Genomic DNA, 17,942 nt, shown 5'->3' with positions numbered 1-17,942 from the left:
TCCAAAGTTCAACGAATTTTTCGCAGAAAAATAACCTATCAGAAATCGCGGCCGCCGTTTGGTGCGCCGCTCCGCGACGAAAACAAGCTTAAGCAATGGCGACGTCGAACGGTGCAAACTCGGTAAGTAATCTTACAATTTTTTGTTTATAGCATAGTTTATACGGATTATTCCCCCAAAAATATACGTGTTTTGGAAATGTTGAGTCGAATTAGTCTAGGAATCGATTAATTTTATGGAAGAAAACCTTTCAAACAACCGTAGTCCGTAAACTTCACACGTGTCGGGTTGTGATTGGCAAGGTCTCCTAAAACATCAATTTCATAAAAAAACGGAACATATCTACCGTGTTATAGGGGGATCGACTGTATCTTAAAGTAGCATTTATTACATAATAACCTACAGTCGCGAATCATCAAAGATTTAATTTTAAAATTTACATTAGTCGCTATGTAATATTGAGGACAGCAGAAAAATCCCGTATTATAATACATAATCTCTTTTTAAAATTGTACTATTTACTGCGTTCTACACATTATCCGTAATAATTTGCAGAATCTCTCCCGGGTTCTTTAACATCAACGAATTTCGAGAGGAAAAGACGATAAACGAAGATCCCGCGTTATCCAAAATATGTCTAATTTTCTCGGGCCACTCTTTCATCGGACGTGTCGAGACTCGTAACAAAAGTTTGCGTACGAAGTTCGTCTTTTGGAAAAGATAGCAAACTCCTCCGAAAACGAAAACGTGTTTAATCGACTATAGCTTAACTGCGGACCATCCAGAAGTCGACTTATCCAGTTAAATATGGATTTGTAATACCATAAATGAATATTCTCGATCGATTTATCAAAATTGCCACGTAGACTCCGTACTGGATAAAGATAAACTACTGCATTGGATAAAAAAGACCCGAATAATTTCACAGAATTTTACCAAACAGAGAGAGAAAGCCGACGAGGCCCTTTGGCCTTTAAAATCTTTTGTTTTAAAAAAAGAGAAAAATTAAGGAATTGCAATTAAATCTAGAAAATAAAGCAAAAAATATCGGATTCTTCCTTTTACCATTTTATTTGGAAATCATTATTTTAGATTTAGCAATATTAATTTCGAGTCTATTAAAAATGCATACAAAATTAAAAGAACCCCGCAAACAACGGCTGTTTTTTCCGTTGCCATCAGTGGTCGTTGTTTAAAGGTTTAACTGTATATAAACGCTAAAACGTATCATAAATATGCTAATGACGTATAAAAACTTAATTCTAGACGCATCGAAAGTTACTTTTTGCAAATTTAATAGATGCAAAAATAAAATGAAAACATTATTAAGAATTGTTGATTTTTTAAAAAATTTATTCGGAAGAATAAATGCCGTTTTTCAAAATTTAATTAATAAATTATATATCATTAATTGGATTATTTGTAGTCGGAAATCATCGAGTGTAGTTAGTTACGTTAATTGACACTTTTCTAGAGATTCGTTATATAAAAAATGTTGGCCTCTAATTGGCCGAAGGATATTTGAAAATTTTCTGCAACTGTACTTAATATTTACCATCGATTTTTCATTTATAATTTTGAAAAATTTGCAGAAATTAGTTGCTAATTAAGTTTGGACGTCTTAGGAGAAGATTGATTAAAATTGTTTCGGTTAACAATTTACAATATTTTGATTGTATGCGTGTTAGAACAGTAAACGTAATCGATGCGACAAACGGTAGGTTTGTGTATTCTATACGACCGCATTGTGTAAAGTAGCAGTATTTTTGCTTTTGTCGTTATCTGTCCTTATAAAACAAAAGCCGAGTCGTCGGCGTGCCATTTCTCTCGCAATTTACAAAGAATAATTGCACTTTTATGTGTTTGTTGGACTATAAATTTATTCAGATTTATACATCGGTAAAAAGGAAAATGATTATTTGATCGAAATAAATCGATGGTAAAATCCGTTACTTTAAGCTTATTAAAAATAAATGCAGTCGAAATCCTTTTGACATCTTTATAAATTTGGTTGTATCGACGTTCGTATATTCACATTTCACAGTACGAGTTTTGGCAAGTATTGCCACGCTTGGCGATAAACAAAATTTTTATTAAGTATTTTTTCTATTATTACCGTTATTTTTCTTTCGACCAGTTAAAATAAATAAAAAATATACAACCGACAAAACCGAAATAATAACAATAAAATATATTTATATTTTAAATTCATTTTCATATCAATTTTCTCCAAAGTTAAAGCTTTAAATTCAATTCCATTTTTTTGTGTTTTAAGCTTACTTTTTATTCTTTTATCTCTTATTTAATATTTATTAATTTATAGATTGAGAACAATGAGTTTATTATTTAGGTCATGGATATTATATAAAAAGAAAAACGAATAAACCGTCAAGTAAATTTACCGAGTCAAATTAATTAATATTTTCGAACGTTGCCTGCAAATACCGTCTGCTTTTTGTTCTTGGTAATACCCTCCTTTCACAGATTAAGTACTTTCATTGTTATTTTACCTTATTCAAGCTCTTTCTTTTGCAAACTTTATTATCCACTTTTGTCGTTGTTTAGCATCTTTTATAAATAATAATTAAAAAATAAGCATGAAAGGCAGCCATAATTTCATCCCCTATTTTTAAATACCTTAAAAAAGTGTAAATATTTTACACAATTACTAATCGTGTTTTCTTTTTAATTTCAATGGTTATAATGGCAATTTCTCTTTTTCGTATTCTTCTCTTCGATAAGTCGCAGTTAAACTTCGATATAGCGCCCGAGAAATTGTCACTAAATTGAATATGGCGCTAAACTGAAAGGCCCCAAATATAAAGTAACGAGGCTTTACACAGAAGTTTGAGCCTGAAAATCGTGCGATTTGATGATAATACTGTCCTCTATGATGCAAAATTCTCTGTTTAAAATTTAAGAGGAAGATTTGTTCGTGAGTATTTGTTTGTGCTATATCGAGGAGTGACTATATTTTCACTATATAATGATGTAGAAACTGATTTCTTTACTCTATGTATTCAATTTTAGCTTAATCCTAGAGAATTATTATGCATGCAAATGGTTATAATATTTTTAAAGCAGTTTTCTACGCATTTTAAGCGTTTTAACTCTTCTAAATAGTTAAAAATCTGGTTTTCAAACTGGAAGAGAAACGTAGAAAGAAAATAAAGATAATTTGATGTCATATATTATTAAAGCCATTAAATTGGTTTTTGTTAAGATATATGTCAACTCTATATAAACAAAACTTATCGCAGTATCTATTGTACATTAATATTTTATCCTTTCAGATTGGTTACGTAGTATATAAAACATAAAAGAATTCTGTTTGGATAACATAGAATAAAAGTCTTTCTCCATAATAATATATTGTAAAAGTATTGTTTTCTTTAAAAATCGATGCCCACATTTCGATTGAAACACACGTTTTGAGGCATGTCGGGCACCATTCGACTAGTTTCGAGATGATGTCTTTTGTCTGTGTTGTAACCAATTTCGTACCTTCTCTGTAATTCAAAAATGGCTTAAACAGAAAAACAGATTTTGTTCGCAGGGTTTTTGGGCTATTTTTTATGCTCAAAACTATACATTTAATTTAGAAATTTAAAATTAATTAGAGTGTATGGAAACGAAGGAAATGAGAGACTAAAAAGAAAAGACGAAAGGTGGAAGAAGTTTATTTCCTGTACGAGAGTGGAATAGAATCCGCCTTTTTCACATTCAATTTTCAATTTCCAATAATCATTTATGAATTGGTTTCATCTTTAAGAAACATTACCAAGAGTTTTATTTATTTATCAAGCGCTCCATTCAATTAAAATACCAAACTGAACGCGAAATAAAATAAAGCCTAAATATTAAAAAAATTAAATAAAAAAGAGAAAATAATATATAAAATTTGTTTACAGATAAGGATGATAAAATGGGAATTACATAGGAATTTTTTCCAAATATTTTAAAGAAAGCATTAGAAAATATTAATAAAGATCAGATAAAAGATGAAACCATTATTTCCAGTTCTAAAGTAAATTGCTCGTACTCGTAATTAGTACAATCATCTTTGGAACAATTTATTGAGTTATAAACAATTTCCTCTCATTAAAATAGTTAAAAATTGATAAGACGGAGGAGTGTAAAAGCTGGAAATACGACACGCGCTTTGCATATTTAACTAATTAATATGTAAAAATCTTTTAATAATTCCAATATTAATGAAAATAAACAACATTAACGAGAGAAATATTCGTATTTGGCGCTGGATAAAAATACTAAACGAAATTCAATAAGAGATTGACACGATATTCGACATGGAGTCGAGCAGGGCAATACGTTGCGTATCCGTTTAAATATTAAACGAATTTAATACATGGCGTGAACATAATTTTTGTGCGTTTTATCACTCGATTGTATTATTTACTTCATAAAATTTGTTATAAAATAACGAAATTTATAATTCATTTTGTAATTGTCGAGGTAAAAGCAAAATCTTCGTGAAATATGAAATTAGAATTTCTTCTTGCGTAGAATAATTTCCAATTGTTTAATATTGCGCGTGTCTCTATTATTGTTACTAAACTAAACTAAAAATGCATTTCGTACTCATTACGTTACTGAATGAGTAAAATCAATTACTTATTATAAATGAAATTGTTTTCGGCCGAGAACAATATTTGCTTGTATTTATTTATTTATTAAGTAAGAAGAACCGGGGTTTTGTATGTGTTTTGATAGAAAGATTATTCCCTAATTATGTTTAAAAACATTACTTTTTTCTATCGGCTGAAAGAAAAATGTAAGTATGTCACGATATCATTTGTTATTTTTGTTAAAATCTAAGTCATGAATACTTTTTAAAGATTTTTATATAATGAAACTTGTACATTTTAATAACATTTTTTAAAAATAATTCTTTAAATTCCGATACGTTATCTTTAATATTTTATACCAAATTTTTATCATATAATCATCTATAGTAGGTCTATTGACGGCTGTACTACTAATATGTTATCTAATTGTATACGTTAATGACGGTATAATTTTGTTTCATTACTTAATTTGTTGATAAATGCATTATTAAAAATTGCAATGGTATAAATGAAAGTTATAGACAATTTATGTATCGAGCGGACGTCTTTGTTTCGTTTGATGCTGAACGTTATCGATGGTCACTCGACGAGGAAATAGATGACACGTCTTGCCTGCCAAGTGAAATGGTGCACATGCTGTGATTACTAAAATTGCATTCGTGGGAAAAATAGTTGTCGCAATTGCATTCTTGTCCATCACCAGATTTCGGGGATAATCGAAAAATGCAACTCACGCATCGGGGATATTTTCCCACTTTTAACCGCAAACATCAAACATTTCTTCCGTTTATCGTTCAATTGCCAATTAATCTTTCGGCTAGAAGGTCGAAACTCGGTAGATTCGTTATAATTAAGATAATATAACGTTGGAGCGAAATTCATAAAAGTCGTAAATATGTTATTCCCGGGGCCGAAAGAATCTAATCCCATCAATAATGGGTAAGGAGGAGTCTTCGACAACGGGAATTATCTAGCAAGTTGGGTAAGAGTTGATGATACCCGAGGCCAAACGTGCTGGTTTTATCATACCTCCTTAAGATCCTTAAGGGATAATGTTACTATGGTAACAAATCATTTATGGGTTGTATTTATTGTAAAGCTAGAAGCCTAATTCTGTCAGTGAAATTTTATTACTTCTAAGTGTCCCGATAGAAAATTTATGATTAGAAGATTGTTTTTAATATAAAATACTTTTCCACGGAAGAAAGAGGTAAGATAAATAATGGAAGAGGGACGAGAGTTTTATTGCTGTAAAAGAACATAGAGCGGGCAATTAAAATGCAATCTTTCGATTCGGCGTGTACGCATTAATTAAGGATGTTATTCTGTCGTAAGTAATTTAAGTGCGTGTTTCATTACACCAACCTTCCCGACTAATCACGTTTATGGATAAATCTGACATGCCACGCGGTCGTTCACTCCTGTAAATATCTATTTGATTGGTTTTTTACTCGGTTGCAGGAATATCCCAATCCTGCAACCTTTTCAGACATCGCGGATACATTAATCGATAGAGTTAAGATTTCTTACGAAAGAAACAGACTGTTTCTTGGCCCCGGGCCAAAGATTAACAATAACAGCCGACAATTTTCCATTCTCAAAGCTCAAAACACTTGATAAATTTAATATAGAAATGGTGTTTGGATGAAAATTAGGCAAAACGATTAACCAATATCTTCGTTAATTAACTATAAATCGTTCATTTCCTCTTCGGTTTCCGATTACCTTCTAATGATTTTGATCGATAAACACGATTCGTCGCATCGCTAAACACCGCGCTAACAACCAATTTTCTTTAATTTCATTTGTAAATACATACCGCCTTTTTAATTTTATTTTTATGTAGGGAAAATTCCCGGATTTTATCACAAGAAAGGGAGAAAAATCGATTTGTAATTTTTCTACCGGATAAAGAATTAAACGTTATTTAGAAGGCATCAGCAAAATGAGTAATCTTTCCGGGGAGTTAAAAATAAAAATAAAAGCGATATTTTATTACAACTATCGACGAGCGCCGTTTTCCTGATATTTTATTAACGTTTTGCAATAAAATCATTTACGGGAAGCCATAAAATAAAACTTTTCTAATCAACAAGTAAAATATGTGACACAATAAAAAACCTGCACAAATTATTTATGGGCGTGGATTTATTATTAACAAAACAAGGCAAGACCTTCGCGCAATATTGGGCGGAGTCGTCTCTTTTCCATCGAAAATAAAGGCCCACAAACGTATTCATTTATGTTACGTCATTGATGAATGATCCGTAATAGACTTCTTGCTCGTTAATGATGAGAAAAGTAAGCTAATTACGTTTGTCGAGTCCATTTTTATCTCTCAATAATGATAATATTGTTTGCTTTAACGAATAAAATCAAAACTTTATATATTAAAATCTTATATAATATCCAATTCAATTAGAGAAGACGGAAATTTTAATAGAAATTTTAATTTTCTTTTTAAATTGTAATTACAATTTTAGGAAATTCACTTAAATTGCTTTTTTCTCCCCCCCTCAAAAATTGAATTAAAAGATAATAACTACAATTTTTATATAAATTGTTTTCGACTCGTATTGTTTAGAAATAATTTCTATTTTTGTTCTTATTTTATTTGTTATAACACAATAAAGAAGGAGATGTGAAAAATATACAGCAGTCCTGCTTAGAGTTATTATTATAATCCGTAATATTGATTGATATTATTGATATATCTGAAAAGTGATGACGAGGATCCCTTTTCTCTGTTTCTTTCATAGTTTCGTTTATAAAAAAGAAATCTTTCAATTCTGCGATATGATACAGTTTCCAAACATGTTTTATGATCTATGAAAAGAAATAGGATTATATACAGATCATAAATCATAAGCATATTTTATGATTTGGCTGGACATCCTTTTTTTCCCTTTATTATTGCGCTTTTGAACCTTTGTTATCAGGAAAAATTTCCCTTTCTTTTCTGATAACATTACGCTTGTCTACACGTTTTATTCTTTTAATTTTCCTGACGGTAGTTAATTAATGGTACTCTCTACCGTGAAGTTTGCTTCCCCTTTAAATTTTTATTTCTTACAAAGCTAACTGTTGGAAAATTTCCTATAATAAGACTTGATTCTAGTTGCTTTCTGCAGCACTCTAATCTTTTGTTTTGTCATACATTTTATATCCGATTTCGAGGAATATGCTTTGTACGGCCCCATACTGTATAATACATAATTTTTATGTTTTCCATATAGAACTTGACGATTTTATTATCATTTCGAGAACATTACGACATTGAAAAACACTATAAATTTATACAGTATAATAAAATTGCATTAAAAATATAGCAATTATTATAAACATTTCGATGTAATTTTTTAATATATATTTTTTAAGCATAACACCGAAGTAAATACTTTTTATTATACCCAATTGCATACTCGACATAGTCGTCAACGTCACCTAGGTCCCATTTTATGGCCTTCTACAGCTTTATAACAATAATAATCGCGATTCTCTAGGTAGAGCGTAGCATTAAACGATAGTAAAAAGTCTCAGAGTTATAATTAAGAAAGTAAAGATTACAGAAAATTGCATCGCAGTCGATTCAATTAGATTTTAAGACAATTAAAATGATTAAAATCGACGATAAGAGTTTGTAGTAACTGAAAATTTGTTAGTGTTTAGAATTTAAACTGCCATTCCCCCCGTTGGTTCTTCTTTGATGGTAAAGATACGACCATCAGAAATAGATAAGGCTATAAACGGAACCAATCTCGTTTATTTAAGGCTCCCCCGTACGTAACCGAGTGAAAAGTGGGTTCAGATCCTTTGTATCGCATCTGAGAAAGCTCAAGAGATTAGGGTCTAAGCTAAAACACGGGGAATGTGCAATTGCTTAATTCGTTACTACATCTGTTCACGATTACTTTGATCCGCGCGTGTTGACTGAATGGATAACTTTTCTTTCGCTGGAAAAGTACAGATTTGTTTTACAAAAAAAGTATTGTAACTCTTGTAAAATTTAAAAACTTTCTTCTTGTTTTGCCTACGAAAATATACGCGTGAAAAATTCAATTAAGAATTATTTAAAAATGTTTTTCTTTATATAATTTATGAAAGTTGAATTGAGTCGATGAAAATTCATGGACCAATTCTTCGCACTTCAATACGATTTAATCATTTACAGAGTAAACGTGTGGACGCATTCTGACAAATTCACCCGGTTTTAATCGGCGTTTATTATCTTGGCAGTTTTTCATCACTTAAATTTTATTTTTCTTTACGTCAGATCATATGAATATTTGAGAAGAATTTTCTAATTCTTATTATTCTCCTTTATTTAGAATTTTCTTTATTGATTTCGGTACAAATTTTACGCTTTCTTCGGCGTCATTTTGATCAGACAATCGAGATAATTGCTATTGTTTTTACGTAATACTTCATTCGTTTATTTCTCGCTCGCTTTCAGTTTTTATAAAATTTAATTAAAATTCAATTTAATAAGCTATAGTTTCCGTATTAATTAACTATAAGTCCTATATTTCTTTCTGTTAAAAGGGGAAGAAAATTCTTGGAAGTTGCAATAAATCTTTTTAAAAAAAGAAAAAAATCAGCTTTATGAATGAAGCAAAAAGAAAAAAGTCAGTAATAAAGAGGTGGATGAAATACGCGAGGCGCAATTTAAAAATGAACGTGTCATTAATAAGTGCGGACTCATTGCATCTTTTACTGTATTGTCGTGCGGGAAAATTTCAATAAATTGTGATGTCAGATGGTAGACGGGCGATATTGATTTTTCATTCAGCAACAACAACGTTGGTGCAGACTGTAGGTGACAGCTCCAAATAGAAAATGACTAACACCTCTTTTTTGAAAGTTGAACGATGAAGAATTTACAAAACCATTATTAAAGTAACTAAGTCCATTGGCGGTTGGATTCGTTTCATTATTATTTTTTTACTTTCTGACCATTTTTCTTGCTTGCAGACAACGAACTCGATGACTTCGACTTTAACTTCGTGAGATTCAAACCCGAACGAATTGACGCCTTATGTAAAAGAACTAAATTCACCAGAAATGAATTGAAGTTGATGTATCAAGGTTTCAAACAGGTATTATTTATTATTTTCTACTCGTACACTTGCCATTTTTCGTTCTTTTACTTTACTTTCGTCCATACTTCTTAATGGCACCGGAAAGAAAACTGACACTCCGGTTAAGAATTTGCTGTTAATACTCTTATCTTGACAAATAGATGCTCCTATAGAACATTTCCTCTAATCGATGAAGGAGCGAGTGAAGATAATGGCGATTTTTTCCGCCTCTGTGGTTTATTACATCGAGTATTAACATCGAGATAATTTTTAAAAGGAACCATTTTCTTAATTCGAGGATACTTTGCCGCTGGAGCATAAAGCGAATTCGGACGGTTTTAATCTTGGCCGTATCGATTATTTATATAAAAAAGTTTCTTGGAATATCGATCTACATATTTACTTTTCTCTTAAACACTTTTGGACAGTGGCGCGTTATAATTTCGTGGGGCCTTACGTAGTCGTGACTGGAGGAATATTTCCTTATAGAAGATTGCCCACGCCACTGCTCTCGGACAGTTCTAAACTTATTCAAATTCCCTCAACTGGACTACACCGATTTTGGATTTTACGGGTCGTGCACATAATTACTAAACATTTTAATGTATGTATCGTACTAAATTATACGGAAAATACGTGTAAGCTTACGAATGATATTGGAAATTTTGATTTTCTCGTATTTACGCAGATGAAAATATTGATTATAATGTTATTATTCACGTTTCTCGTTGAGGAAATAGAAAATGTAGAATTATGCGACGGAATCGAGTGGCGATGTAAACGACAATAATAATTATGCACCCAAGTCTTATATCGGGGTGATAAAGTAAAGTTCTGATTTTAATAGTTTTTATTTGCCATTCTTTTTCTCGGGGATTTTAGTTTTATATATTTAAATGTACTAAGTGAAGTGCTTAAATGAATGCTGGCAAGTTATTTATATATATTTTATTTAAATGGACGAAATTCGCTTTTAATTTTAATTAAAAGGAAATAAAATTGTAAATAAAGGGTATTAAAAAACCAAAGTAGAATTCACGCTGATATACATTTTGTAATGAATTAGTATACAATATAAATGTTTGTAAATGTAATTAGAAAAGAATTTTGGATTTCGAAAGTGAATTAAAATAAAATGTACATTTGTTTCGGTTCATTCCGAGAGGAATGTGCATTTTCAGAAGTAAATTGTCTATAAATCATTCTTAAATCAATATAAGTAATGCAGCAAAAGCGAATCCAAATTGAGTCTTTACATATTTGATTTATTTTAGGCATGTCCAACTGGAATTGTCAACGAGAACGCTTTTAAAGACATTTACGCATCCTTCTTCCCTCAGGGTGGTAAGTTTAAACTCAATTTAATTATTCCGACGCACAACTAATCTTCATATTCGCATCTTTCTTTCAGAAATCGATTGGTAAACCTCGTCTTTTTTTATTATTTTATATTATATAAATAAAGTAGTTTTTCCCTTTTATTATAGTCCAATGCTAATAACGTTAATGCTTTATTCATTAAATTTTTTTCAAATATATTTATTATCTGTTTAATTTTAAACTGGATGGCATTCAGTTTCGCTGCAAAATTCAACAGTAATTTATTTATTAAAATCTTTACCGGTTTTAAAGGTAATAAAATTAATTTAGTCTTTTATTAATCATTCTTTCTTTTACAGATGCTTCTTTATACGCCCATTACGTGTTTAAACTCATCGATCAGGAACATAATGGTACAATTAATTTTCAGGTTAATACTCCATATATATACTCGTATATATATAAATATACTTCTATCTTTGACTTTAATCTTATTTGTGTGCATGCTATATTGTTAAATCACGATAACATTTGATTGATAACACTAAAAACTAGTTGAAAGTGTTAGAAACATTAAAGACTTATTATATGTGGCACTTTACTGGAGGCAAATGTGCGATAAGTAGTGCTTTTCTCGCAGTAGGGTTTACAGATAATGGGCTGTTTCTCTTAATATGGCGCTAAAGAGAAATGTTTTTTTAAAATATAAATTTCGAGTAAAAAATGTGGCCGTTTACAATGAGACTAAGGTAAAAGTTTTGGTAAAACATTTGAAGGGAGTTGGTAATAAGAATACATTTTAAATCGTTGTTGAAAGAATTTAATTAGATAAATCCTAAGTAACTTTGATCTTTTATAATTTCTTTCTTGTTAATTCAGGAAACACAACAATCAAATTCACTAGATTTAACAGCGATGGAGTTAAAATTCAAATGGCTGCCCATCCAGGAAATCTTTTAATTGAATCGCATTCGTTCCAAGAACGCTTCATTGCTAAATTGGATAAAAGTGGCAATTTCTGGAGACAGTTTCCCACTTACAATTACGGCTTAAACCAATCGATTTTCGTCTTTTCAATTTTTAATTTCTTCATTACTTTTTGAAAATATCTATTCAATTTTTTCCTGTTCTTTGGAGAAAAGTCTCGTTCTTCTTTTACAAAGTAACCGCGAACAATGAGAGATTTTTATTTAATCAAGATATTAGACGTCTCCCGAAACACACCGGATGAGGAAAAGAGAGGGAGAGTAAACCATACGCGTTTTCTGCTTGAAAGTCAACGTACATTTAGAGGTAAACACGGAATCGATAATCTCACCAGAAGCGGTTATTTCTAGTCTCATATAAAAAAAATAACAAATCGAAACAAACATCTTTGTCTGTAAACATCTTCACGTCATGTACAAAAATCCACGCATTATCCGCCAGTATGTATTTTCGTCACGTATCGCGCCGCATCTGTTTTTTTCCCTCCCTCGATTTAAAGATTACGCGAATAATTTACTTTTATGACTAATTTCGACCGAATCTACTTTAGTGACAGAGTGTGGTGCCGTTCTTTTTCTTAATGCAGGATTTTGTAATTGGATTATCTACCATATCCCGTGGTACTGATCTGGAGAAACTTCAGTGGACTTTTAACCTGTACGATATAAACGGGGATGGAAAAATCACTAAAGAGGAAATGTACGAGATAACGACGGCGATATATCTTATGTTGGGACAATTTACTGAACCTACTGTAGAAGAGGATACGTCAAAGGATCATGCCGATCGCGTCTTCCAGGTAAGAAATTTCTATAATTTATTCGTGCATTTCTCGATATCGAATCTCCCGATGTAATATATAACATAATAAAAGCGGAAAAGAAAAGGTATTAAGTGTAGCCATGGCGTAATAAATTTAAATTAGTGCGTAGTTCTCTCGGAAGAGAAGACAGTTTGAAGGAGTAAGAGCGGGAGAGATATCTTCTTCGATACAAGCTTAATACTTTTCTGGTTCACATACTTTCTCGCCTACAATATGTTTGCATTCGATGAACAAAAACGTAAAAATCTTTTAATGCCAGCTCGCCCGTTTGGCATCTTTTCTCAGAGGCCATCTCACCCTTCTTATTCCTATTATTGAAATACTGAAAAAAGTCTAATTCATAAATCTTTTCGTCAACAGAAACTGGATCTCAACAACGACGGAGTAGTGACATTTGACGAATTTGTGGATATTTGTTTAAGGGTATAAATTTGAATTTATATGTAAATGGTTTCCTTTTTGCTGTCGATACTATTAAAGTTAATTGCTTATAAAATTAGTAATTAGGTTATTGATCTACTTTATCGGCTCAGATTGTATAACATGATTTATCATTCTCTATTACAGGACGACAACTTGATTAAATCTATGAATTTATTAGATACGGTCATGTAAAAATCGCTAACCTCAGTTCACCCAAAGACTTTTTAAAAAAATATGGATCAAATTCGTCCGCCTCTTTTTTTCTTCTTTATTTCTGTATTGTGGAATGGCTGAAATACAATAGCCGTCCTCTACTACGTTGTGTCATCACTACCCAAGTGCCAACACACCCTCACCCCACCAGAATCACCAACTAATCTATCTGAACTGTTGCTCACTACATGTCTTTCGGTATTAGTCGATAACATTCATGGCTTTCGTCAATAACTCTATTCCTAAATGAAGTCTAAATTGAGCATTCCATACTGAAAAAGTCAGTATCACTAACAGTTAATGTATATTTAAGAAAAGACTTACGTTGGACCAGCAAATATTCGACGCATGGACGGCGAGAGTTGCAAAAATTGCCTCTCTCTGGGCCGGAATAATCAAAAATGTGAATTTATCTGTGTGACGACCAACCCGTAACTTCCCTCCTTTTCAGTGCTACTCTCGTATTTCCTACGCAAAGGGTCCAGAAAGACGATGCCACGTATTTTAATGGCCTAATTTAAAATATATCAAACGATTAGTTTAAGAAAAACTAAACAACGATAATCATCATATCTTCTGTGTGGTCCACACTATTTTAGAACTATTTTAGCCGAAAAAATAAGAATTTTAGTCAAGGGAGCGAAAAGAAAATTACAAATTTTAGAATGTATATAGACAAAGAAAATATATATATTTAACTGAAATATATATATATATATAAAGATTTCTTCAATATAAAAATTCAACATATTTTATATGATATCTGCTCAATTAACTTCTAGCTATTAATAGTAGTTAGATTTATAGATTTATAATAAAAGAAGAATCATTTCCCTCATTATCTCTATGGCTGTTTTTGAGTATGCATGTTTGATCCAAGTGATAGCTCTTCTCTAATTATTTAGCATGAAAATATATGTATATTATGTTCATGAATGGTCAATAAAGCACTGATTTTTATCGATTTGTTTTCATTGTCGTCTACACGAGATATTAAGGTTACCAGCATTTTACTCCCGGACTACTAAAATTGATTTTTACAACCTTCAGCAGGCGTCTGAAATTTAGGGAAACAAAAAAGATTTTTTCCCTGTTTTTCTGCCGCCGAGATGAACAGAAACCTTCTTCCGTCCTTGAATTATTATTGGACGCTCGAACGATCAACAAAAATTCATTACGTGCTGCTTAACGTCACATTGACGTCAGGCATTACACGTAATCATATTATATCCAGATGTCGTTACCTCGATATAATAGAATTGTGTATAACGCGTAAACAACGTCTCGGCTTATACATTGTTCCAAAATAAAATAACAATAATAATTGCGGAATAATCAATTTATTTCTTTAAAGTATTGCAAGTTAAGTTTTCGTTTAAAAATAATAAAAATAAACATGTTACGCGCGTTTTAATCCATTAACAAATTAGAGTAACGGAGAAAGAGTAAGCTCATTAGTAAAAGTTGCGTGTTATTAATTGGCTTTGTTAATTTTTTCGCTTACAACAAACCAATTTTTTAGTTAATTTTAGTTAGAAATTGGAGCAATGTAGAATTTGCAGGTGTATGTGACACGCCAAATTAAAAATAATAATAATAATAATACGATTCCGTTAATAACCTCGCTCTAAAATTATCGTTAAAAGAATAATTTCAATTTATTTTAATTGGTTTTTTTAGATATTATGATAAAGTTAACGTTGCCGGAGTTAAGAAACAAGAGAATAAATATATGCAAAAGGCGGGTGAAGCACTCGAGTTAATGGTCTAGATCAGTGTTTCTACAAGTTTTTCGAGTTTCTTGCAAATTATTGATGAGTGTTTTGCAAATCATTCGCAGATTAAAAATGGAATAGACGAGAGTGTATCAGAGATGCGAGAAAAGTGTCGGGTATTTAATAAGCGAGCATCGTTTACAATTCAGTTGAATAAATATTTTCTTACCCTGGAAAAATTTCATTTAAAAAATTAATATTCGACAAGTTTGCTTAACGTTAGTGGTTTTTATGCGTATGATAATATAAACAGCTCGATTCTATACACAACACAGAACCTCTGTGACGTACTTTATTCGATAACGTTGTGTTTGCAGAAAATTCGACCGAAATCGGAAATTCGAGAAATCAAAAAGAAATATGGAAGGATGTCTCGCAGCGGGATCATTTCGTCTCAGGAAATTTCTTTGGTGGAATGCGAAATAAGTCACAAAGTAGAGATTCCGGTGAGTTATTTACTCTTACGAATGGTCCGGAAAGATGAAATAATTGTTCGTCAGATTATCCACTATAGGAAAGTGTTAATCCCTTTGATAGACATCATTTCTCTATCGATTACATACTTTGAGACGTTTCTTTTCTATTTATTTATTTATTTTTTGTTTGCTTAGAGCTCATCTCTTTGTGAAGATCCAACTCTCGAGATTAAATATCTTTGGACAAAAGATAAAGCCCTATTGAATGGTCAAGAAGATACTCGGATGCATTCACATTCATCTGATAAGGTACGATTCGTGACGAAAAATACGCTCCTATCTTCAGGTAGAAAGTAAAATTACTACTTTTACTGCTGGAAGAAAAGTGCATCAATCGATGCCAATGAAAGTTTTCATTATAAATTCGAACATTTCTATTCATTTCAATGTTTCTCTCTCTCTCTTGCGCCAAAGAAAAAAATTTAAATTTAATAAATAACTTTTCTATCAAGGATGCATTCGACGAAATTGGAGAAAATATCAATGGAGAAAAATATGGTAAACAAGATCGATTTAATAAATTCTCGTGTGCTTTAAAGAAAACTGAAGAAGAATTCTGCGGAGATTATTTGTTATCAAAAGGATTTTCAGTAAAGACTCATACATTTACAAACGATTACTCCGCTCGCCTAGCTTCCGAGGCGCAGGTACAGTACGTAAAGTGTTAAATATTGATGGAGTCACAGTTTAAAGTTCTGAAACTAAACAGTAAATTAGTTGCAAAGTTGAATTTTTATCGTTTATCAATGTTTATAACCGACGTTGCAAACCATAACCCGCATCGTTTACTTTGCAACGCGCTTATGTACCCGTTAATAATGTTACCGAAAGGGAATTTTAAAAATTTTTAACTGTAATTACCATAAAGAATAATAATATTTGAAAAACAAAGTTGATTTATTGCAGGAAGAACACAAAAGAATCGATTTATTTAACGAAGAAAGCTTCCAAGAGATAATGGAAATATTTGAATCGCTAACTGACGACCAGGGCATTAGCGAATCGAAACTGTCCTCATTTATTATAGAATCCGAGAAGAGCAACAAATGCAACTTAAAAAATTACTGGAACCGAGAAAAAACGAATGCTATCGAATCCAGTATCTTCACGGGATGCCAACTGTCCAACAACGCTCTTGGCCGCAAGACGAATAATATCGAGTGGATTCAGAAAAATATCAAATATTCAAAAGTCAGAGTGCTTTTATTATATCTTTTTTTATCATTTTGGCAAGAATTTTAAATAAATATTTAAAGAAAAACTTTGTTTTCACCATCCTAAAAAGCGTGCGATATCCAAGATGGGAGATGGTCACTTCATTTCCAAGGTTTACCAGGAGAATCAGGGAAAGACTAAGGAAATGGAGTGTAAATATAGAAAAAAATGTAAAATTTCGTTCGGAAATTAAGATTTTATACATAAATATATTTATTAAACAAGAAACAAAACAAAATAAAATCACGTCAATGCTGCTTCAGGGAGGTTCTTCTTGCGTTACGTTACGTTTGAATGCAGCTTAACAATGCTAAAAACGTACAGATTTTATGGATTCCAACCGAATATAAGACTTAATAGTAAGAATTTTATCTGACAGTTGGTTAGAAATTGCGTAAGATGACAAATTACTTTAGTTGCAACTATCAGAAGAGACATTGATGGATTAACTCGTTTAAATGTTGAGCGTAGGTCTACGCAATTTATAAGCACATATTAAAACCGAAACAGAGTGTCGATTAACAATTTTTAATTAACTTTTAAACACCGACAAATCAGAAAAGCGTCGATTGAACGAATATTGCCTCAATTAACACGCGTTTTAATCATTTATGAATGAAAGAAAAATCATCCTAATGATTAAATATTAATTAATTTTTATTAAGTTAAAAGTTTTAATTAAGTTTAAAATTTAGAAGTATAATTAACCAATGTTTTATACGCTTTAAAGTGGATTAAAATAGATAGAGAGAGAGCGCAATAAATCATTATTTTGCTTACTTTTCCTTTGTGTTGGGTTTCGATCGCATTTATCATGTGCAAAATTCGCGATTTAGTTTGATCCCGCTGATCTATTCCTCTTAAGTGCTTCCATCTCGATGATCTATCTCTGGAGCATCTTGTTTAAGATGCAGATAATTATAGATAGAGGCTTAAATCTCTCGAAATTCCTAATTATCTCGTCATATACTTGTTAGAGTTTCTCTATAGATGCCACGACGGCTTCATTAATTTCCCTAATTTTGATTGATTGGGGTTAGCCA

The 17,942-nt window shown here is 31.4% G+C and overlaps 2 protein-coding genes across 4 annotated transcripts in view; both read left to right on the top strand.

Annotated features, from left to right (window-relative positions):
* LOC111632523 (Kv channel-interacting protein 4-like) overlaps positions 1-14,409 on the top strand; it is a 39,230-nt gene extending 24,821 nt beyond the window's left edge. For 2 of the 3 annotated variants that reach the window (XM_023376962.1, XM_023376961.1), the window contains exons 3-8: positions 9,561-9,685; positions 10,942-11,011; positions 11,347-11,417; positions 12,561-12,773; positions 13,158-13,220; positions 13,365-14,406. In XM_023376962.1, coding sequence (XP_023232730.1) covers positions 9,561-9,685; positions 10,942-11,011; positions 11,347-11,417; positions 12,561-12,773; positions 13,158-13,220; positions 13,365-13,412 — 590 coding nt within the window. In that variant the 3' untranslated portion in view covers positions 13,413-14,406. Of the gene's footprint in view, positions 1-9,066; positions 9,486-9,560; positions 9,686-10,941; positions 11,012-11,346; positions 11,418-12,560; positions 12,774-13,157; positions 13,221-13,364 lie in introns of those variants that run through there. The other variant, XM_023376963.1, reaches the window with a different exon arrangement.
* On the top strand, positions 14,410-17,051 carry LOC111632508 (the record flags this gene model as incomplete). Its single annotated transcript, XM_023376939.1, has 8 exons — positions 14,410-14,878; positions 15,114-15,198; positions 15,274-15,426; positions 15,526-15,654; positions 15,820-15,933; positions 16,137-16,331; positions 16,591-16,875; positions 16,970-17,051. Coding segments are annotated over exons 4-8 (754 nt in total), but the record flags the coding sequence as incomplete, so codon positions are not given.
* Positions 17,052-17,942: the final 891 nt, after the last annotated feature.

The sequence above is a fragment of the Centruroides sculpturatus genome, unplaced genomic scaffold, assembly GCF_000671375.1.
Source record: "Centruroides sculpturatus isolate CEXI.00-Female unplaced genomic scaffold, Cexi_2.0 scaffold612, whole genome shotgun sequence".
Lineage (NCBI taxonomy): Eukaryota > Metazoa > Arthropoda > Arachnida > Scorpiones > Buthidae > Centruroides > Centruroides sculpturatus.
This window is presented reverse-complemented; position numbering and strand designations above follow the sequence as displayed.